This window comes from Eutrigla gurnardus (assembly GCF_963514095.1).
Source record: "Eutrigla gurnardus genome assembly, chromosome: 15".
In the NCBI taxonomy this organism is placed as follows: Eukaryota; Metazoa; Chordata; class Actinopteri; order Perciformes; family Triglidae; genus Eutrigla; species Eutrigla gurnardus.
In genome coordinates, this window is record NC_139938.1 from 2,080,962 (window position 1) to 2,104,654 (window position 23,693).

The window sequence follows — 23,693 nt, forward strand, 5'->3', positions numbered from 1 at the left end:
TCTCTGTCGCTTAGCATCCGACAGGGAACTGAAAAATGCTGACAGAGTCAACTGGAAACTCTTCAAAACATGAACCAGATTAAGCTGAAGAATCAATAAACACATATAGATTTAGGGGAAAACGGTGTGAAATTCTGATTGGATGCACATTCAAATCTCCCTGAATTGACAGAGCATGAGGTAAGACAAATACACTTTCCAAGGCTTGTTCCATAATCATAATACAGTGCGACAACATCATACAAACATTTGCCAGGACTCTGTCCTCTGGAAGGCTTTCCTAAACACCAGCCCCAGAAAAACGCTTCGTCTTCGCTGCCCTGACAGCAGGAGCAGAGCTGATGACAACAATGCACCGGCCTATGTCTTTATTTGGGGTTGGAGCGCGGTGATGTGTCACACACAGCTCAAGGGCTTAACGCCAGTTTGACTCACCCGTGTTCTGTAAATACAGAGGCCATGTGCTGGTGTGTGCGTGTTTAGACTCCTGGAACACACAGGGTGTATATCGTCTTTTAAATGGCCACCGTCCACCCATACAGCAAGTATAGACAAGGCCTAATAGGAGTCTGCCTGCAGCATCAGGGCCAAAAGTTAGACATAGTCCATAGCTTTGATCAATAATATGCATCGACTGATACAAACAACTAGCCTGTGCATCCAGCTGAATGGAAATTAAATGAAGTATTCAAAACATTTCATACATTTAAGTTATGCCATTGCATTTCTGTGGAAAAAGTGTTAAAGGCACCTGTTAATAAGTGATGCCCCTCAGATAAGCCGTGTACGTGACTCAATGATAAACTAATCACTGAGTCCTGCCCTCTTGTCATAAACTCAGTTAAACATTGAAGAATGAAAAACACCAGGACGCTGCAGGGTCACTGACACCCAGTGAGGCTACCGTCATTTTTTATGTGATTTTTACTCAAATGAAGGTTTGTTTTATGACCAGGAGACATTAACCCGACTGCTTCTACTGTACAGTACATTTACTTTCATTATGCACAAAAAAGGGAAACTGGCCGGGTGGATTATTAGCAGACGGCACCGCAGCAGTGTTTCTTTAATCTGCTCCCTGTTTCTGGAAGGTCTCCGAGTGACAGTCGCCTCACTTTTAGCACTCTTATTTAGTGATAACTCAAACGCTGGAGATGAGCAGAGAAGACGGAAAAATGGAAAACTAAGACACAGCCTTTAACATATATTCCTGTTTTCCTGACCTCTCAGTCATTTTCAACAACAACAACAACTGCATCATACTGCATTATGTGCCGAAGGACTACTTTAGTGTCTCAGTACACCCTCACATCAGGGTGCTGTAGAGAATCAGGATGTACGTGCTATTCCGCTGGTCGACAGGTGGGGGCAGTAGCGCGCCAGCAACCTGTAGTAATGATCCCGCAGAAGAAGAAGGCCGCTTCAGAAAAAAAAAGCTGCTTCTCAAGTGTTTTGGTGAGGAAGGGAGTGCACCCCACGTTGTTCTGGTCACAACACCCAACAACGACGCGTGACATCCGTTTACAGGCAAGTTAGAAATACGAGAAGTGAGTAAAGATTTAATAAAGATGAAATAAAACAAAATACTAGAAGTGACGCATGTGACGTCGTCCGCTATGAACTCCAGCTAATCAAAGAGCTGTGTTAAACTCACCAGTGAGAAAAAATTTAGAAAGACTCGCCTCGCGTTTTGTCGCCGCCTGGTGGCCACGCAGAGAGTCAGCAGCAGAGAGAGAGAGAGAGAGAGAGAGAGAGAGAGAGAGAGAGAGAGAGAGAGAGAGAGAGAGAGAGAGAGAGAGAGAGAGAGAGAGAGAGAGAGAGAGCATGTCGCCTCCTGTTGCTGCGCCTCTCTGCGGGAGCCGCTGTCGACCTTTCAGACTGCACACATGAACGCAGAAAGCTGTTTCCACGCGTCCGCTCGCTATGTGCGACCCGGAGGTTCGGCGGAGTGAAGCGGCACCGCGTCTGCTCTGAGGCTGCAGGAGAAGACGGGGGCGGAGAACCGGGCTTTGGATTTCGGGGATTTTTTTTTCTCCTCCAACTTGGCAGAGAAAGTCGTGATCTGCTGCCGGAGCTGTTTGTTTGCAGAGAAAGTGTGAAACAAGTGTCTGAAAGACAGCAACAGATGTTTCCGGGGGATATGCGGCCGGCTGAGGAATGAGAGCAGCAGCGAGGTGCCGGCGGACCTTCCAGCGGTTCTGCTGCTGCGGAGTCGGGCTGGTCGCCGTCATTTGGCTCGGACAGGTCATCCAGGCACCAGGTGAGACCATCATGTAGATGGGCGGGCTGCACGCGCCCGCGTGCCTGCACAATGCAAATGATTATTAGAAAACCTAGTCTAATATATATATATATATATATATATATATATATATATATATATATATATATATATATATATATATATATATATATGCACATTCTAGACCTAAAGTTAGATTTCCTGTATGCTAATAAAACATATTAAAGTATCAAATCAAAAGGAAATAGAAAATAAACATTTATCCATATTACACATTATTACACAAACACGTGAAACCATTATTGCCTCAATAAAGACAATATAGAAATACTGCATAACAGCAATACATATTGGACAAAGCTTCAATAGACTTCCCCTTCCCCCTTCCTCTTATCCATGGATCTCAAAGACTCCTTTTATGTGCATCAAAATATGAATATTTCATATATGCAGCAGACAGGTGCTGAATTAAAATAGACCTTATGATAACATATAATTGCCTTCAGCAAGAAAGCAGGTGCATAAGTTGAAAGTACAATTCTGATGACTGTCCAGGACTGTGCCAAGGAAATATATTGTCTTTGAAGCAACATGGTGTCATGCATGTCGGACAGCTGAATCACTGATCTTAACATTTAAATCTTAGTTTGGTAGTTTCTGACAGCACCTCTCGGCTTCTGTCCCTCTGGCCGTGATTTTCTCACAATGCAGCAAGGTGACAGTGTGTTGGTTACATAAAGCAGAGCAATTGTGACATGTATAAATCCAATCACTGGGGATAAGTTCAGGTTTATTGTTGTTTATTTCATCTCCATCTCAGCAGAAAACACTGCGTACGACTGGGCATGTTATGGGTTTTTTTGCAGATGCATCCCTAAATAGACTGCCTGCCCTTTTTCATTTCCACCTTTCCCCGAGGTTGTCGCCGAGGCGATGTGTCTTTCATTTGTCTGAATAAATTGTTGTTCTTTGCATTGATAACACATCTGTGACTCCCACCTCTCCTTCACCAGGTCTCTTCTTCCTGTTGAAACCTTTTACATTACGCACACATCGGTGTCCATTTATAGTTAGTGAGGTTATTTTTCTTTGTTAGATGTTACAATGCCTCATTTTGCCCCTAAAGGCATCTCCTCTTAGCTCATTATCCTCTCGTCACCTTTGCTGATGTGCTCACACTCTGTCACACACAAGCTCATCAGCAGCTTCAGCACCGACGACGTCGTTCTCTCTAATCCTGTGTGTATTAGAACGATGTGAATTTTTTTTTAAACATTTTTATTTGCATTTAGGATTCGCCTCAGTATTGCATGCAGGTCCTTTCACGGAAGTGTCCTGGTGAATGAGCCGTGTCATTAATATTTATACTTCACCTTTAAATATTTGAGTGTGCCGTCAACCAGGAGAGGTGTTTTTGAACCGAGATCAAGGCTCCTCAACTTAAAGCATATCGGAGCACGGGGCGAGACGGGTCTGCTGTTTGTAATGGCGACAGACAGGTTTCCCTCGCAGTGCTTGGAAATCATTACACATACTAGCATCCCGAGTGCTGCTGCTTGTACAACCATTTATGGATGCGGTGATCCAACACGCAATCTCAATAATGAAGTATTGGATTGGTTGTCGGAAAAAAATATGTACAACACCACCGGCAACAAAAATTGCGGATGCAACCAATGTTTTGAAGCGATGAATAAACTCAAAATATGCCTTTGCTGAAGATGACCAACCATTTTGCATGTTTGCTAATGTGGGGTTTCGATGCTGAACTGAGCATTTCAAGCCTCACGGGCCAACATTTTCTCTCCTACAGCCGTGCCTCGTCTGCACAAGCGAGTGGTGGATTCCTTTCAAAACATTTATAAATCACAGCAGCAGTGAGTCTAACAGCTGTCACGTAATGATCCCCGGTGTGTCCCATGTCTGACGGCACACTGCACACTCTTAACATCCACTCAAACGGCTCACACACAAATGGCTGCCTTTTACCGATTTAACCTCCAATAATTGATTGTTATTTCTGCCTCTGGGCTGTGCAGATAAACTGACCTATCATCTTTAAAGTTAGATAAGATAATCCTTTATTAGTCCCATGTCGGGGACATTTATCAATGATAAAGTGAATGCTGCTAATTTACACATCCAGCAAAGCGACATTACGATAGCATCCTTCGGTGTTTCGTCCTCCTGATGAATGTCTAACATCCTTTTAGCTCAGTATTTGGTCTCCACCAACTGAACCCCATTCAGGCACCCTGTTCACTGGCTAGTAGCTAACGTTGTCATTCTGTGCTGGTCAGGCAGCATTTTATATCCTTCAGCTTGTTATGATGGCAAAAAAGATGAAAGTGATGAGAATCAACTTAAGTTGTGAGCCAGAAAACAGAGAAATAAGCTTAAACATGCTAAATGGTCTGTAGAGCTGAGGAGAACTATAGTCAAGTGATAATTCTCTAGATTTGTCACTAGAAGTGAACCTCTTCCCATACTAGTTGTCATGCGATCGATTATTAATATACATGTTGTGATTATCTCCGCTCAGTCACTATTTGTAGATGGATCCACCCGGGGAGATGACACATTACATCAATTGGACTAGTTTTCCTCCTCACACAAATTTCAAATTCGAACAGAATAATTGGAAAATTGTTCACATGAAAGTCGTGTTAAATCAATTACTACTGCATCTTTTTGACACAGTGGTGTGGCGTCAGTGTTGGTGTCGGAAAAAGATGAATGCAGTCACGGTTTCCAAAAAAGGGCCATTTTCCCAAATGAATGTAGAACTGAAGTAGAACGAACCGTATAGGAATATAGGAACAGAACCATGGATGAGTGCCTCAACACTATCACTCATAGTATTTCATGGAAATGCAGACAACCGAATAAATAAAATCCATGTTCATATTCACAATGATTATACGCTCAGATATTTATAGAACTGTGGTTTGGTTCCCATTCAAGATCTAAAGTTCATCAGCTCTCTGTTTACTGCAACGTGACACTTTCCAAAACGTTCATTGTGAGATCCGGAGGATGGCTGTGTTATCTACGTGGAAATGGAGCTCAGGGTGTCCAACTGGGATACAAATCTCATTTTTTTAACAAAGAATCTCCAAAGACTCAGGGTTCAGAGGCAGCCATGCTCATCTGGATCGCCTGTATTGAGGATTTCACGGTCAGAGACATTTATAACACAGGCTGCAGTCGCGTCCTGTGTGTTTGGGGTAAGAGCGGAGGAATCCGGTCTTTCCAGTCGATGTCTGATTGATGGGATCAAATGTCTTGTTTCTGCTAGAGAACGAGGCAACACTGGTTTGTCTTCCCTGAGCAGTTGGTCGTGTATGGCTTCGGATTTTACCATTTTAGATAAAGATTTAATCTTCTTGTAAAAATCAAATAAGGGGTGTTAAATGATTTGCAGCACTTTTGGGTCCATTTGGTCCAAATTAATTTTCTCAATTTTACGCTTCTTTGCTGCCTTAAGACAAGTTAAAATCATGAATAAATGTCACAACATAAGCATTTGGCTCGGAGGTTCCCAGCAGCTTCCTGCTGTGTAGCGAGAGGAATTATGAATGATGGTATTTACACTTGCCTTTCTCTGCACTCAAGCAGTGTGTTTATGTTGAGGCATGTGGCAGCAGGATTAGGATATTTCCATACAAACATTACATTTCACGTTTCATCAACTTCACCGCTGATTCTTCTCTTCTGGAACCTCTTTCCTTTTTATATTTATGTTTTAGATCTTCTGTCTTATCTAGAGGGACAATCATTGTCACAATTAGCATAAATGGATCACCGATATTATGAGCAACTTCAATGCAAAGCTCAGTGAGAACAGTGTGTGAGGCTGTGATCTCATGTCCATTTTGTTGGGCCACCTTCATGAAGTTTAACCTTCGGGGTTGCTTCGGCCGACGTCTACTTACGTCATTGTTGATCACAAGATGAATGAATGTCTTCGTGGCTTACCACCTCGGCGAATCATTTTCCTGAGAGAAATGCTGTTTGGAAACAGCAACTCTCCAACTCATTAGAAGATAAAGACTCCAGAGAGTCCGTGTAGCTTTAAAAATGTTGATCTTCAGAGAGACAAGTCGCATGTCAATAGAATTGACAAATGCAAGCACAGAAGACTTGAACGTATTTTTAAGAAGTCTATGTTTAGATTAAATTCTAACTGTCAGATCAGTCGAAAGTTACATGTTACACTAAATGCCTGCAACGGTTATTTTTTTGCTTAAAGGAGCTTTAAAAGGAGAAAGTCTGGGCTTGGATTGTCAGCACACGGCACTCACCTCTGATGTCACACGCAGACATGAATGTGGTAGCTGTGCTAACGTTGCTAACAACCAACCAACCAGCCAGACCGGCTACGGCAACAAAACACAGAGCAGCTCAGATTACAATGCACACTATGCTAGGATGTTATCAATGTTCTGAAAATCATTTATAGCAACTTTTTAAAGGTGAATCTGTTACTTTCTTGGATTCATCGAATAAAATAGCAATCACAAGATCCCAGAGCACAATGTAGTGTTTTTTAGATTTATTCAAATCTGAATCTGGAAAAGACATTTTTTCTCTCCTTTTTCTAATGAGGAACGATCTGGCTTGGTTGCTAGAGAATTCTCCCCGCTATAGGTGGGAAAATGGGGCAGAGCCATCTGTGGCAGAAACCCATTTGAATTTCATACGAGTCGAGCTCCTCTTGATGCCGCGACATGAAAGCCGCGACCGCTGCCCTCCTGAAACGGCTCATTGAGCTGTAAGGTACAAAGGGACTCTACACAGCCTGCCATCGCAAAACGCATCAGACACAGACACCAAGCTGCCTCTTAAATAAAAGGACAGTTTGTAGTACAGAGCATAATAATAACCGACACACTATCTTGCCTGCGAAAGTGGAAATATCTCTGTGGGCGGTGGTGGAGGCAATTCTTTTCTCTTCCCGGAGGAGAGATGAGACAGATATATCTGCGGGGAGTTTCCTCGCCTGTCGCTGGAGTGAAGTCGTGAAAATTGAAACCCACACAGAGACTAGCTATCGAGGAATGAAACACAGAGCTGAAATACACACCATAAAGATTTCAGTGCTGATGGCTCAGGACAGCTGACGGCAGCATGGCCTGAATTACTGAACATGTTGCCATTTCCCCGAGCCAGAAACATGAAACGACGGCCCGTTGAGGCGTTTGACACGAGAATAACCCTGAAGACAATTACTCGGAATAGATACGTTGGTTGTTAGAGTCTGTGTGAGGTCTTTCATGTGTGCCCGGCTGCTTTTTACACTCAAATGACTGTCTGTTTTGTTTTGTTTCATAACAGAGTCGGAGTCTTCTGGGTTTCTGCCGGGCCTGGACGGTGGGGAGCTGAGATGGACTCGGCGGCTGATGCAGGAGAAGTCAGACAACCAGAGCGAGGGTCAGCCACGAGCAGGTGAGCCGCTTCTTCTTTACCTGGATGGACGCCGTCCGATCCCCCGGATCAGACCAGCAACCTCTCCCAGACTGTCTGAGCAACCTCCCACACTGCGTGAAATAACATATCACAATAAAACTGTCTGGGTTGGGGAGTGTGGTGTATGCAGGTGAGGCGTGTAGCAGATATTTCTGCCTCTCCCCCTGCAGGTGAGCTGAAAGGTCATGCTGCATTGTGTCAGTTGTCAGCGGTGGAGACTCGAGGAGACAGACGGAGAGCACAAAGAGAAGCCTGCCAGAGTCGGATTAGATTTTCTACTGGAGTCCATGTTTAGCAGGCGCCTGTTTACCTCCCGCCGCTCCCCGAGTCTGGTTGTAGTCTTCATAGTTTTCGCAGATTTTAAACAGCTCCTTAATGTCACTGAGACACGCAGCCAATCGACGGCCACGATCAGACCTCTATTTCTGCAGTTCCCAGGCTGATTAGCTGGCTGGCTGACATGAGCTGCGTTTATCACAGCTGACAGTTTTATTATTAAAAATTCAGATAGAGAATAAATCTCTTTGCTGTTGTGTGGGGAGAATAGCGCAGATAAAATAACAGCTGCATGATGACAGATCTTTTGCCTTCCTGACTGGCTCCAATATTAGACTGTCAGTCACTATATTGTTTTGTGTGCCAACTGCACCGTTGTTGGATTGCTCAGAGAAATTTGCTCAAATCGAGTTATGCTAATAATAAACCATGCAAACGGCCCGCTCAGACCCCGCTCCAAAAATAGCCTGCCGAGGGTGTACAACCTAAAAAACGTGCAGGCATGAATGATTTTAACCTTTTTAAAAATAGATTTGTGAAACGCGCTTCCTTGACATCTCGTGCATTCAAGGATGAAAAGGAGCATTAAAATGTAGACTTCCCAGAGGATTTCAAATTCATTTTATTTGTCACAGCAGTTGGGAAATAACATCATGCCGTGGCATCCTAAATGATTTGCTTAATGTTTCCATAATGGGCATCTGGCTCCGGCTGTTCTTCTGAAAAATAATTTGACTGAACAGTGAATGGAGACATTTGTTTATTTTAGAGGTGGTAGCCTTGACCTTTTCATGTACGACAAACAGTTGTAACTCCTGATAATCTGATCTGGAAAAATAATTCCACAGCTCAGTGCCATTCAGAAATTCAAGTAATGAATTGGTTATATGTTTGGAGAGCTTTGAGGTGCACGGATTCAGGGACAGACGTCTCACATCTCGTCCTCTTTATGACATTACAGATTTTTTTTCCCCTTAAGAGAGAAAATGAGACTGTATCAGTGCATCATTTGCTCAAGTCGGCAATTTGTGTTCCGCTAGCCGATAATACACTTAACCTTTCTTGAGTCCTGGCTTGCAAACAGATCTCCCTCATTACCTCGTACAAAGACATGAGCGTCCTGCAGGCAGATACTTCACCGTGGTAATACACTGGAGACGAGCGGCGAACAAAGGTCTGGGCAGGTAGTATGAGACCCAGCAGTGAGCGCGGCTCCAGGCTCAGGTTGTCGAACTCTTCCTCAGCAGGCCATCTGACAGTGATTGCATAATCTGTAGTGTGATTAAAAAGCCGGCCCGGACCTTGAGGGGATATTATCTCGGGGATTGCACAGTAACGTTCAGCCCCAGGCTGTCTTTCTCTCTTTTCATCCCCTCCGCCGCTTAACAAGATGGAGACGGCGCGACCTGCCTTCAGCTTGACAAGCCTCGGAGACCACTGTTGCTAGGCAACTGAATGCTAAATTTTGAAACCCAGACAATTCTGTCTTTCAAGCATTAAAAGTCCAAAGGACTAAAAATAGAGGGCGAGGAGAAAGGGGTGGGGGGTTGAATCTAAATCATGCAAATTAAGTAAATGGCTCATAATGTGCGTGTCGTCGAGGCTTGTTATGTTGTTTACTTTGGCAAGCGACGGGTGGCTGAGAATAGTATTTTTCCAGAGCCATGTTTTTTAGGGGTTTTTGGGAAAGGGTTGAGAAAGAGGAGCTGGCAGATAATCTAACAGAAATTGTCTTCAAATGTTCTTGGACGTTTATCAGGACAGATTGTGGATTCTACGCAAAGCAAGCAGCACTTAATGGGACCATTATTTGTAGCAAATTGGAAGTTTTGGAAAATGTGAATCAGGATACGTCGGATCGTGTTCACTTTCCTTCCTTGAAAATAACTTGACGTTTAGGGAACAAAGGGCAGAGGTCACGGCTGACGCGAGGCGCAAAGTCTTGATTGTCACTAAAGAGAATGATTTAATCTTTTTATTTTCCTCAGCCGCCAAGCTGACGGTGATGATGATGATGATGATGATGATGATGATGATGGATGGTTTTGTGTGATCACACCGGTGTAACAAGACGTTGAGTGTGTTTATTGATAGGCGAGGTGGTTGGTGCGGTTTGAAGCCCTGCTCTCGTTTCATCAGCGTCGTATTCAAACCACCTCAAAGGGAAGCAAATCAAAGTACCAACTGAATTTACATTACACACCTGGATGAAATATTTATTTTTTGATTCCTCATGAAAAATGCAGGTTTATTGCCGAGGTGTGTGTGTGTGTGTGTGTGTGTGTGTGTGTGTGTGTGTGTGTGTGTGTGTGTGTGTGTGTGTGTGTGTGTGTGTGTGTGTGTGTGTGTGTGTGTGGTGTGTGTGGTGTGTGTGGTGTGTGTGGTGTGTGTGTGTGTGTGTGTGTGTGTGTGTGTGTGTGTGTGCATCCATATGCAGGTTTGGTTGATGCAAGCACGGTCGATACCATAGCTTGACTCCAGGGCGCCCTGCAGACTCTCCAATCGATGACACTACTCTGCACCGCCCACTGCCCCTTCATTCAGCTCCACTGAAGCCCCCCGTAGCACGTTGACTCAGAGAGCTCAGCTCCTCACATCACCACCGCTTTCACTCAGTGGAGATTTGACTTCTCATGCCTTTTCAAAAGAATATGCTCGGCATTGACCTTATACTTGAAGATCTAATCTGCCGCATGGGCTTTATCGATCTGGGCTCACAAGGATCGGTCATCTGTACTCTGTGACTCACCCAGCGACCATAACACATTTCAGTTTAAAAAAGATGGAAAACTGTGACCTTTTAGATTGAACTAATATAAACGTTGCATTTGCTACTTAGGCTTCCGACTCAAATTGTTATCAGTCATAATTATGTGGTCAAAATGACACCAAAATTAAACAGCAACTGTTCAACGCCTTGTTGCAGTTTACAATATGTTTTTTAAACTGCCTTTTTATGATTGACATAAATGTGGATTCAACTAGAAGTGAATAAACTTTTATAACTTTGATAGCACAGTCAGACACTAAACGTTTAACAATTTTCCAAAAAGTTATTAAAAGTTGTTAACCTTTGGTTTGGTCTGTGACGGTCTTCTCCAAACACCACGTGTTACTTATCCCTGACCCTTTGTCACCTCACATGTAACCATGAAACTGAAGTTTGAAGAAATCATCACATAACTTTTAATATCATGTGGAATTATGTGTTTATGAAGTTTGAGCTTATCTGTGCAAATAGATTACAAATGGAAACATTCTAAATTAAACATTTCCCTTGTTTTGCAGTTTCACCCTTATCAGTGATTGATAACATATCAATGATTCAACCTCTAAATCTTCACTTTTGCCCTCTGTGTGTGTGATGCCCTGCATGCTTTATAGCTGCAGTAAATGTGAGAAGGTTGAGGAAACGTATGCAGCTGTTTACACTTGTGGATTATCTTTTTAAGAGCACTTCAGCTTGTGTAGCTGTAAAACAAAGATATACGTAAGCTTCTGTGAAGACCATGAAGGACAGAACTGGAGCAGAGGTAAAACAGTTTTTTTAATTCCGGCTTTGGAAAGACAGTGAGCACAGAGAGATGTGATGTTGGAGGTCTGGACACAGAGAGATGTGATGTTGGAGGTCTGGACACAGAGATGTGATGTTGGAGGTCTGGACACAGAGAGATGTGATGTTGGAGGTCTGGACACAGAGATGTGATGTTGGAGGTCTGGACACAGAGATGTGATGTTGGAGGTCTGGACACAGAGATGTGATGTTGGAGGTCTGGACACAGACATGTGATGTTGGAGGTCTGGACACAGAGATGTTATGTTGGTCTGGACACAGAGATGTGATGTTGGAGGTCTGGACACAGAGATGTTATGTTGGTCTGGACACAGAGATGTGATGTTGGAGGTCTGGACACAGAGATGTTATGTTGGAGGTCTGGACACAGAGATGTTATGTTGGTCTGGACACAGAGATGTTATGTTGGTCTGGACACAGAGATGTGATGTTGGAGGTCTGGACACAGAGATGTGATGTTGGAGGTCTGGACACAGAGATGTGATGTTGGAGGTCTGGACACAGAGATGTGATGTTGGAGGTCTGGACACAGAGATGTGATGTTGGAGGTCTGGACACAGAGATGTGATGTTGGAGGTCTGGACACAGAGATGTGATGTTGGAGGTCTGGACACAGAGATGTTATGTTGGTCTGGACACAGAGATGTGATGTTGGAGGTCTGGACACAGAGATGTTATGTTGGAGGTCTGGACACAGAGATGTTATGTTGGTCTGGACACAGAGATGTTATGTTGGTCTGGACACAGAGATGTGATGTTGGAGGTCTGGACACAGAGATGTGATGTTGGAGGTCTGGACACAGAGATGTGATGTTGGAGGTCTGGACACAGAGATGTGATGTTGGAGGTCTGGACACAGAGATGTGATGTTGGAGGTCTGGACACAGAGATGTGATGTTGGAGGTCTGGACACAGAGATGTGATGTTGGAGGTCTGGACACAGAGATGTGATGTTGGAGGTCTGGACACAGAGATGTTATGTTGGAGGTCTGGACACAGAGATGTTATGTTGGTCTGGACACAGAGATGTGATGTTGGAGGTCTGGACACAGAGATGTTATGTTGGTCTGGACACAGAGAGATGTGATGTTGGAGGTCTGGACACAGAGAGATGTTATGTTGGTCTGGACACAGATGTGATGTTGGAGGTCTGGACACAGATGTGATGTTGGAGGTCTGGACACAGAGATGTGATGTTGGAGGTCTGGACACAGAGATGTGATGTTGGAGGTCTGGACACAGAGATGTTATGTTGGTCTGGACACAGAGAGATGTGATGTTGGAGGTCTGGACACAGAGAGATGTTATGTTGGTCTGGACACAGATGTGATGTTGGAGGTCTGGACACAGATGTGATGTTGGAGGTCTGGACACAGAGAGATGTGATGTTGGAGGTCTGGACACAGAGATGTTATGTTGGTCTGGACACAGATGTGATGTTGGAGGTCTGGACACAGAGAGATGTGATGTTGGAGGTCTGGACACAGAGATGTTATGTTGGTCTGGACACAGATGTGATGTTGGAGGTCTGGACACAGAGATGTGATGTTGGAGGTCTGGACACAGAGATGTTATGTTGGTCTGGACACAGAGGCACTTGTGTTGTCGGAGAAACAGAACATCGATGCAGCTCTGAGCTCTGATTACAAAACTACTGACTTTATTGAGCTGATTGCACATCTGGCTTAAATCACTGATTTGGGAAGTTGCAGATGTGCAGTCATCTTGAACCCGGATGTTTTAGTTTTGTGGTGTTGCATTGTGAAATCGCACCATTAGAGTTTCAGCAAACCACATTCCTGCCCAGTAGCCGAGGCTGAGATACGCTGTGTATCTCTGTGCTGTTCTTCCCCCTCTATCGCTCTCTCTCAGACCTCTCCCGAGGGTTTGTAAGGAAAAATAAATATTTTTAGACATTACAGTCCAGAGCTGCTGTCACTTCTCTTTCTTTTTTTTCATTTTTCATAAACCCCCTAACCATGGGAAATACATATTCACCTCCCCCTTTCTCACTGTTCAGGCAATCGCCTTGCCTTTGGCTTCCTACTGCCACCCATCAAAAAAAAGGAGAAAAAAAAGCTGCCCCCGGGGAGTGTCGCCATAGCAACTGCCTTCACCAGAGCAACTCGTCAAAGCATCCATCTGAGGTACACGTTGCAGCCCTCCGTTTCCACCGACAGAATAGCCTGAGAGTTTCTGTTTTCGGGGCAGAGAGGAGACGGGAAGTCTTCAGGGCTGTTCGACGGGACGCAGAGAGCAAAGGAGGAGGGGAAAGACGTAAAGCCACAGAGAGAGAGCACAGATGTCAAACAGCTGATCAGCTCGACGGGCCGCCCCAGAAGATGCATGCAGTGCAGCTTCACGTTCAGGCTGCCTCTTTCGTGCAATAAGATGACAGAAAGTTTACATGCTAAGCCGCGATGGTTTAGCTGGCCTGCAATAACAGCTGGCATACAGAAAATAGGCTTTTTCCCTCCGAGGGAGCAGAAAACAGGGACGCTACCAGCCTTCAGAAACCCGCTTCAACTCTGGGCCTTTTTCAAATGATGCACACGAAGCGGTTTGTGGGACAATAAGCATCCAGGCAGGCAGTGCTGCACTCCGGCACAGACAGAAATGTGTAAACATTACTGCACAAACATTTACATTTTCTAACCGAACACAGACGAATGACTGTCCCCTCCTCGGGACCATATGGCCTCGTCCTCGCTCTCTGACATCGGAGTGTCAAAGATCAGATCTCATATCCCCGATCACAAGGGACCCTCTCTTAATCCATGCAGTCTGTTGTTCAGTTTCCATGCATGGTGACGGCTGCACTGTGCTTATTGTGTGCTTGTCGACCCACTGTTGTCTCACACAGCAGAAGAGCTATTAATAGCTCCACGCTCCCAAGTAGTTTAAATTCATCCAGCTCGGCTCCAGTTGTAAATTGGAGCATCGCGGCAAACTCTTCACACTCACTCAGGCTGTTTTTTCTCTCTTTTTTTGTGTCATATCAAGGGACTAGGGGGAAGCTAGGCTGTCAAATAATGTTTTTTATTTTTTCTTGTGCACTCGAGGAAGGACAGGAAGCAGCTGCCGGTTTCTCTTCCTGTCTCACTCTTTGGTGCAAGGCAAACACTGCGTCTACATGATGTCGTGGGTTGTATCAAGTCTGCAAGAAATGGCGACAAACAGGATGATGACTCAAAATTTAAACCAGGACTGTGTTCTTTATATCTTTAAATTTAAATAACAAGATGTTATTGGGCAATATATAATAAATGATTTAATTTGGCTGAAAAGACAATAAATTATGTAATTTATTCTCTAAATAAATGTTCCTTATTGCCAAATATGAACCAATGCCTTGCAGGTAAAAAGGCTGTTATAAGCTAAGATAAGATAATCCTTTATTAGTCCCACCATGGGGAAGTTTGCTAGTGCAGAGAGGCTAGTGCAAAATACAAAATACAATAAAGAAAATACAGAATATATTATTTGCCTATTTGTATGTAAAGTCTTGTATCTTCTGTGTTTTACAATGTAATCACTCTATGTTTGAGGTCTGTGGATTTAAATGAGCTTCTAGCTAAATCTGGCATATTTACACAAAGTGATGTATTTGCACCAAATAGTGAATTTTTGCTTTTTTTCAGCCATCGACGAGTTTCCAGAAGACATCTTCACTAAGGAGCAGAGGAAGAAGGGGGCTGTGTGTCTGCATGCACTGTGTGTGAGTATGTCGCATGATATCACCTGAAATCTTCAGAAGCCAACATGTATAACAAACCAGGACCCACACTACTCATTTATTTAATAAAGATGCAGGTTGTGGATTTGTCCCTCCACGTTCTTATCTGTGCTCTACTGTCCTGTCCAGGCCATCTACATGTTCTACGCTCTGGCCATCGTCTGTGATGACTACTTTGTCCCTTCCCTTGAGAAAATATCTGAGGTGAGCAGCGACCCGTCATCAGATTTGTATTTGATGATTCTCATTTATTCTGAGTTATATTTAGTTTTATTTTTCTACCTTTCAGAACCTGCATCTAAGTGAAGATGTTGCCGGGGCAACATTTATGGCCGCAGGCAGCTCTGCTCCAGAGCTTTTTACCTCTCTCATTGGTTAGTAGCTCAATCGTGAGCAAGTACCATAAGTAGTTTTAATGAACAAAATGTAAGTGTTCTCAAGATTTGAATAGAGAAATGCTATCATTTTAAATAGTATTCACAGCCTGTGCTGTGCCAGAATCATCCAGGAGATGTCAGCAGAGTCTTTTTGACAGCATCAAAAAAGGTTTTCCTTATTTTTTTTATGTATTTTCTTGGAGATAAGTGACTTAGTGAACTCCATATACAGAGCTAGAACACATGACTTTCTGTGTAAATAAAACAATTTAAAAAAAGGAATTGAGACTGGCCATGACAAACTGAGGGGAATTTATTTGATCTCAATCCAAAACAAAGCCAGATGATGCACACATTTGACTCCCCCCCCCCCCCCCTCAGGTGTTTTCATCACCGAAGGAGACGTTGGAGTCGGCACGATCGTTGGTTCTGCTGTCTTTAACATCCTGGTCATCATTGGCCTGTGTGGGATCTTTGCAGGCCAGGTAGGAAAACCATCACCCAACATCTTGCATGCAGTTGTTCCTGAGAAAAGCAGCACTGACGTTCATTGCTTTTCTCCACAGACGGTGGTTCTGACTTGGTGGTCCCTTTTTAGAGATTCCTCCTACTACATCCTCGCTGTACTGACTCTCATCATGGTGAGATGTGCTTTTCATCCAAATAATCAATTATTGTATATAAATCTCTGAGACCTCCACATTGAAATTTGAAGAAATCTATTTCTCCCCCTTTTAGGTGATCTATGATGCGAAAGTTGTCTGGTGAGTCCACATACACTGAGCTGTGTTTGTACTTGTGATAGGATGGTGTTTCTATGAGCGCTCCTTCAGCAGGTGTCTGTATTCATACCCACACAGAACGCTAAAACTCATCTTGATGCGCTCACTCTCTGATTGATGTCAACAGCCTCTCCCTCGAATGACTGTTATTACAATCATGAAGATTAGGGTGTCGACAACAATCAGTGATTGTAGAACGCCAGAAATCGATTTGGTTCCTGAATCATACGCGACAAAAACAACAACATCTGAAAATGTATTTCCAGCTCATTTCAGTCAGCTGAGGTGACGAGGAACAAACTCAATATGAAATCTGGCATTAAAAAATATATATATTTTCATTCGTTTAATTTGTGTGGGGGCGGTAATTGTCATCACACACATGATCAGTGATTTGGAGCTGAGCTGTTCGATTTTTTATGAATTTCTTTTGTGTGGCGTTTCCTTCTTAATCGGCTAATTTGGTGCTGCTGACGCGTTCATGGCTGCCTGACCCTGATGAAGGTCACAACGCATCAGTCTAAACAATATAGTTGTTCTATATAATATATAAATATATAAATATATATATATATATATATATATATATATATATATATATATATATATATATATATATATATATGTGTATATATATGTGTATATATATATATATATATATATGTATGTATATATATATATATACATATATATACATATATATATATGTATATATGTATATATATATATATCCCACAAGTGCAGAAGCAGGTGAAGGTTTACCAGAAAGCTCGACTCTGTTCTGAATCTGTCGACCTAATGCCTTTAGTTAAAAAAAACGACCGTCCGTTGTTGTATGTGTCAGTAGTTTTAATGAAAAAGCAGATTTATTGGTGCCTTTACTGTGGATTGTAGCAGTGGATTCATCGGTGATATATGGCAGGCTGTTTATTGAATGGTAGCGTGCCAAGCCAAAGCTGTCCTGGTATATTTCGCCTCACCGCTGTTCATCTCAACACACTTTGTCGGATTTGTGTCTCAACTCTCGTTGCCAAATCACCGCATGCTCTGAATTTCTGAGATACAGTACGAGTCCGCACACGTGCAGCGGTAGTCATCTAGTTCTATCCGGGCTTAGCTGAACAGCTGTTTGCACAAGTTCAGTTCAGTTGTCCAAGTGCTGATGCAAGTATTTCTCGATGGCATTTAATAAGCAATGAGCAACAAATTCTTATTTATTGTTCCTCAGAGTTTAACATTAAAAAACTCAACTATCTGCTTCATCAGGACTGTGTGGATTAATCAAATTTGACAGTGCTGGCAAATTTATAGATGCTTAATCAATTTTAGCAATGCGTTTATTTATGTTTTTTATATATTACATTTAAAAAATTGTATAGAATTCATGTTATAAATAGTTTAAAATGAATTATATTCAACACTTTTTATATTAATGTATTGATATTGTTCCATTTAAAGGTAAATTTACAGTGCAAACACCACAGAACATAAATCTATGACTCTCTGTGCAGGTGGGAGTCGTTGCTCCTCATGACCATGTATGGAATCTACATTATAATCATGAAGTAAGTTTACCTCCAAGACTAAGCAGCCATCATCCCTCCACACCTGTCTGACTGTGGTGGTATTTAAATGAGTGTAACGGAATCCGTTTGGGTGGTTGCAGGTTCAACTCCCAGCTTCTGGCGTTTGCAACGCGGCAGCTCCAGAGCTCCGGGCCGTGCTGCCTCGGATCACACGACCACAGGGACGACAAGATGGGAGAGGAGGCCTCTGCCTGCAACACCTCCATGGTGCTTCTCAAAAAAGGTCAGAGGATGTTTGAAGATCTTTGCTGCTATATATGTATAAAAAGATTATTTTTCATCTGTTTAATCTGCGACCTTTTCTCAGGCCAAGTTAATGGCCAGGAGGCTCCTCCAGTCATCATGGTGGATGAGCTTCTCATCCTCAACCCCCACAAACTGACCTTCTCTGATGCCGGCCTGCGTATCATGATCACCCCCCACTTCTCACCCCGCACCAGGCTCTCCATGGCAGGACGCATGCTCATCAGCGAGGTACGTGTCGCGCATGGAAACACCATGTTGACTGAGCGCCACGACAAAAACGCTTTCCCACTCTCCCCTCACAGAGACAGAGGCTGATCCAGAGCTCCCAGAACCAGCGTGATGGCGAGGCGGGCCCCGCCTTACGAGGGGGATCAACCAGCAACAGCCTGAAGAGGGCGGGCTCCTGCAGCCTGGAGAACGGAGGCAGGAGGACCGGGACGGGAGACGCAGAGGCAGGAGACAAGCCGGGGGTGGAGGTGGAGGAGGAGGAGGATGACGATGCGATTTTCAGCCCAGTGCGCATCCCGGGTAAGGAAGATCCACCACTAAGTGTTATTAGCCCTAAAGTGCAAGTGAGGTACTTGATGGTCTTGACCGCCATGTGCTCTCCTGACCGGCTTCCTGTGCCTCACAGGGAGCTGCTGTGCGCGGGTGAAGTGGCTGATCAAGTGGCCTCTGGGCCTCCTGCTCTACTGCACTGTGCCTAACTGTATTCTGCCACGCTGGCACCGCTGGTTCATGGTCACCTTCGTGGCCTCCACCCTGTGGATCGCTGTATTCTCCTACCTCATGGTGTGGATGGTAAGACAGCAATAACAACCTGTTTACAGATGCTTCAGGTGGCTGTTGGTGGCATAAGTCATTGGAGTCGACAGCACGCTTTGCACTCTTTACAACATCTCCCCTGTGTACGCTCGACCCTGATGTGTCCTGGTGTTTCTATCAGGTCACCATCATCAGCTTTACACTCGACATCCCAGACTACATCATGGGGATTACCTTCCTGGCAGCAGGAACCAGTGTGCCAGACTGCATGGCAAGTCTGATTGTAGCTCGGCAAGGTAAAGAAATCATTTTTTTGCCTGTTCTCTCTTTGTGTTGCAAACTTCAATGCTGAATTTCTCTGTTTCTTTTCAGGCATGGGCGACATGGCAGTGTCTAACTCCATAGGCAGCAATATCTTTGACATCCTGCTGGGTTTGGGTTTCCCGTGGGCTTTGCGTACCCTCGTGGTGGACCACGGATCATCAGTATGCATACACTCTGTCTCCCTACAATACCCATGTTTGTCCTTGTGTCTGTGGTCCACCGATGTCTGCGTGTGTTTTAGAGGGCTAGCTACAACTTTGAGTTGTGTTTGATGATCATAAGGTTTGTGACACCTGTTTTTTCACCCTGTAGGTCTCCATAAATAACAAAGGACTTGTGTATTCTGTCATCCTGCTGCTGGCATCTGTGTTTCTGACGGTGAGGAAACAAACAAAATGCAGAAACGGGAACTGTTTCAAAAATATTTTCTTATATTGGAGGCCTTTTAATGGTATTAATAGTAATTTAAATCCTGGTTTTAGAGCTCTCATATTTTCACCACACAGTTTTCTTTGTATTACTGTACAAGCTGTTTACAGCTTGTTGCATAAGCAGATGGTAATAAATGCAGTTTTAGGGGTTGACTGTACATTAAAAAAAGTCACTCAATATATACTTGTATATTTTTAACCCTCAAATACCGACATTTGCCTCAGATATCAGTCTCGCTCTCTTGTATGTCGCCTCATAGATTTATCCAAAACAGCATTAATGGGGTAGCAATAGCTCCACCTACTTTTATAATGAATATCCTGGTGTCTCATACTGCCCAGTGTAAAAACCAAAACGTCCTGTCCCTTTCTCACCACGTCTCTGCTTTCAGGTGATGAGTGTTCATCTGAACCACTGGAGACTGGATCGCAGACTCGGTCTGGGTCTGTTGTGTCTCTATGCCATCTTCCTGCTCTGCTCCATCTTCTTCGGGCAGATGTGAGACCTTAAGGACAAAGGTCAACCCTGTCCTACAACATGATGAGTACCTACCTTTCTACCACCCGTCCTCTTTCCTGAAACCAAAAAAGAGTGACAGCATTGTTTGATTCCTTACGAGTGTTTCTGTGCACCTCACTAGGACGAGCTAGGCTGAAACAAACACACACTGAAGTCTTTTATCAATGGCACAATTTGTTTTCCCTTTTCTGTACAGTGCAGTGTCTTTAAAGTATCTAATTGGGTGACTTACCAAAATATTTAATGACATGGCAGATGGATGTGGCAGGCTTGGTGGGTCTTCAAAGTGACATCAACAAAAAAATGCATCATCCTTCCTTTCCACCCCATAACAACTATTGTATTTTATGCCTTTTTTTTACAACTTTAATATAAAACCGGTAAATCTGCCTTCTCTCCTAAGATTCTTTGCCAAAAGCTTCAGTTTTGTGAGGAATCACTAAATGCAAAAACTCAGCCAAGTTAGCTTACCAGCCAACTAGCTATCACACTTCAAACCTAAATTGCTTCAGCTTGGTACTATGTTTTAAATAATGCGTCACTAAAGTTTCTTTAAAGCAACGGACATTAGAATTTAAGCTGAACAGTCATTTGAAAGGTTGCTTACTGACACTGCAGCTCCTTTCATCATTTAAGTTTATTTATCATATTTCCATGGTAACGCTCTTGATAGGTGCTGCGGCCCAGCACATTAATTAAAGGGGTATTAGTTTGTTGATTTCATCGACAATACAGCAATCAAGAGTTATTTATAATAGGGAGTTTATCCACGTATTGTCACCCATCAGGTTCTGTTTCTCTAATCGCACAGTTTGATGTGTGGGGGAGCAGACAGCTGCAGCTGGGATCTACAGTCGGGGGAACACTACATCCTGAGATAAAAGGTTGAAACAATGTTCTCTGCAGATTTAACAGAAGTTGAACAAAAGGTACTTGAATCTGCCATGTCATACTTGGACCTATTGTTCAAGATACAAATAGCTCATCAGATTAATATTGTCTGTTGACCTTAGGTTTGCACACCCTTGTATGTTTTGAATGTACAACCTAGCTGACTTTACCATTAGTGTGGGGTATTTACATGCATTCAAATGTAGCAGGTGGCACTGTATTACGGTGAAGAACCTCTGAACAGACGTGAGGTACTTTTGTCCTATGATAAAGGGTACCATGTATGTGTCAGTAGACTTTTAGAATATAAACATTGATATGAAAATGCACATTACTGTGACAATATTTTGACGATTGACAAACTACTTACAAGCAAGTATTGGTACAGCTTAATGTACGTAAAGAGATTAATCTAGTGTTACAGTATTTTTAGCAGTCTTATTACTATGAAATCTAATATATAAAATACTTCTTTGAGTTAGAACTTTGATGACTTTGAGTGCAGGTTAGTTGTAATACTTCACGTTTAGGTACGACAATCGATGTTTGTATTATTTCTTGTATATTTTCTGAGATTATTTCACTTTGGCAGAACATTTTCACTTGGATCAGGTCAGAAGCAGCACATTGTATATTCACACATACTGTATTTGTGTGTTTTGGTATGGCAAATAATGCTGCATATTCTATATTTGTATAAACCTGTTGCTCCTCTGTCCTTTTTATATGGAAATTAGGAAAGCACAACAATTTGAACACATTCAGATAATATGACAAATTCAAGACTAAATGTTCCACCAAAGGGAAATGGGATTTTTTTTCAAATGGCTGTATAATTATTATTATTATTATAATTATTGTTGTTGTCTACTTGACAACACTTTTTACTGTTTGTAAATGTTAAATAATTGACATAGTTTTACAATAATTGTCTGACAGACTTGTTTTGTGGTGTTTTTAATATTTTTAAAAGAAAATACATAATGTAAGCCTACTTGTGAATTGTTGTAACAGGATGAATGCATATGTGATCAGTTTTAGTGGACTATGAAGGCTGTAATATCAGACTAGCACTTGTTAAGAATTCAGTTGCATTCATGTCTTAATCTTTTCACTGCTAAGATTTTTGAAATTTCAGTATTGATTCATTGCCAACCTCATTTCATGCAAGACAGAAAATGAAGCTCCCGTTTACAGGTTTAAATTCAAGTTTAAAAAAAAAAACCCAGCAAAATATATATTTTTTTAATGTTTTGAAGAATGGCTAAAATAGAAGAAATACTTCTTTGTTTAAATGATGGTAAGTATTCATCTCTTTTCCCAATAAATTGTTGCTATACGTCATCTATTATTCATAGTAAAGTTTTACATTTGGGTTTTTTTCGTCTTTTAGCTACAGTTTTATCAGATCTGCCAAGATCGTGCCAAAAGTCTTTGTCCAAGATCCCACAGGATCCCATTGGTCCCTCTTAATGAGGTTTCAGGGTGACTGTGTTGGAGCCAAAAAAAGAAAATGTGGTAATTATCCTCCAAAAACCTGTGTCCCAAGCATAATCAGTTGTAGGTCATTTGTTACACTGCCAACTGCATTTTTAAAAAATGGTGCTGAAACCATTAGTTGAGTAATTGTTAGTTGTTCTATGGAAAATTATGTTAATCGGTTCGTTCAAAAATGTCAATTGCAGCTTTATTTATTTTTTTTTGGGGGGGGGGGGGGGGGGGGTATAATAGTTTATACCATGCTCTTAATCAAACAAATTGTTTTTTATTCTCTGTGACAGAAACTGTCTGCATATACTACCACTATCATCATCCCTGTTATACATCCTCAACCATTAGTAACTAATTTGATTGATGATTTACAGTAATTTATGATGTTAATGTGTTCTTTCACTCAGCTGTTGGAAGTCCCTTCTGTTAACTTGTGTATTAAAATCTAGTAATAATCTCAATACGCTAGTCATGGCTACTGAGAGACACAACGGCACCAAAGCAAACAATTGAACTCCAGTACTTGTTGTTGCTTCACAGCACGCAAAGAATGTTCTCTTTATTATGCTGTGATGTTGGAGGTAGAGAATGTTTTAGAGTTGAAATTTATTGCTTAGAGGGTCTTGGTATTGGATCATAGATGACTGTTGTATCTTGAGACCAATAAAAATGTGCAATAACTATTCATCTCTTTCACGTCTGTTTTTCTGTAGGTATAAGTGATAATGAATGGATGGAGATGCCTGAAGCTGAATAATTAGAAAGAGGACATGGATTAGTGTATGACCACCATCTAATCGGGATATACAGGAATCCTAAAGTTTCATTTAATACAAGACCTTTATCACTGTTTTTATGCATGCAGAACTCAGAGTTCAATATAACTTCACGTTCTAACTGGATACATCAGCGACAAACTGTAAGCTGGTACAACTAAATAGTCATAGTTTGTTTGCATAACTCATTGGACCACTATATTTATG

The 23,693-nt window shown here is 42.5% G+C and overlaps 1 protein-coding gene across 1 annotated transcript; it reads left to right on the forward strand.

Annotated features, from left to right (window-relative positions):
* The first annotated feature begins 1,809 nt into the window (after positions 1-1,809).
* On the forward strand, positions 1,810-23,395 carry LOC311026023 (sodium/potassium/calcium exchanger 3). The gene is made up of 17 exons (XM_084029311.1): positions 1,810-2,260; positions 7,580-7,690; positions 15,203-15,279; positions 15,427-15,501; positions 15,587-15,671; positions 16,056-16,159; positions 16,241-16,315; positions 16,413-16,438; positions 17,968-18,021; positions 18,123-18,265; positions 18,350-18,516; positions 18,591-18,816; positions 18,923-19,089; positions 19,235-19,349; positions 19,426-19,538; positions 19,690-19,755; positions 20,201-23,395. The coding sequence occupies exons 1-17, from the start codon at positions 2,158-2,160 to the stop codon at positions 20,309-20,311; spliced, it is 1,818 nt and encodes a 605-aa protein (XP_083885437.1). The 5' UTR covers positions 1,810-2,157; the 3' UTR covers positions 20,312-23,395.
* Positions 23,396-23,693: the final 298 nt, after the last annotated feature.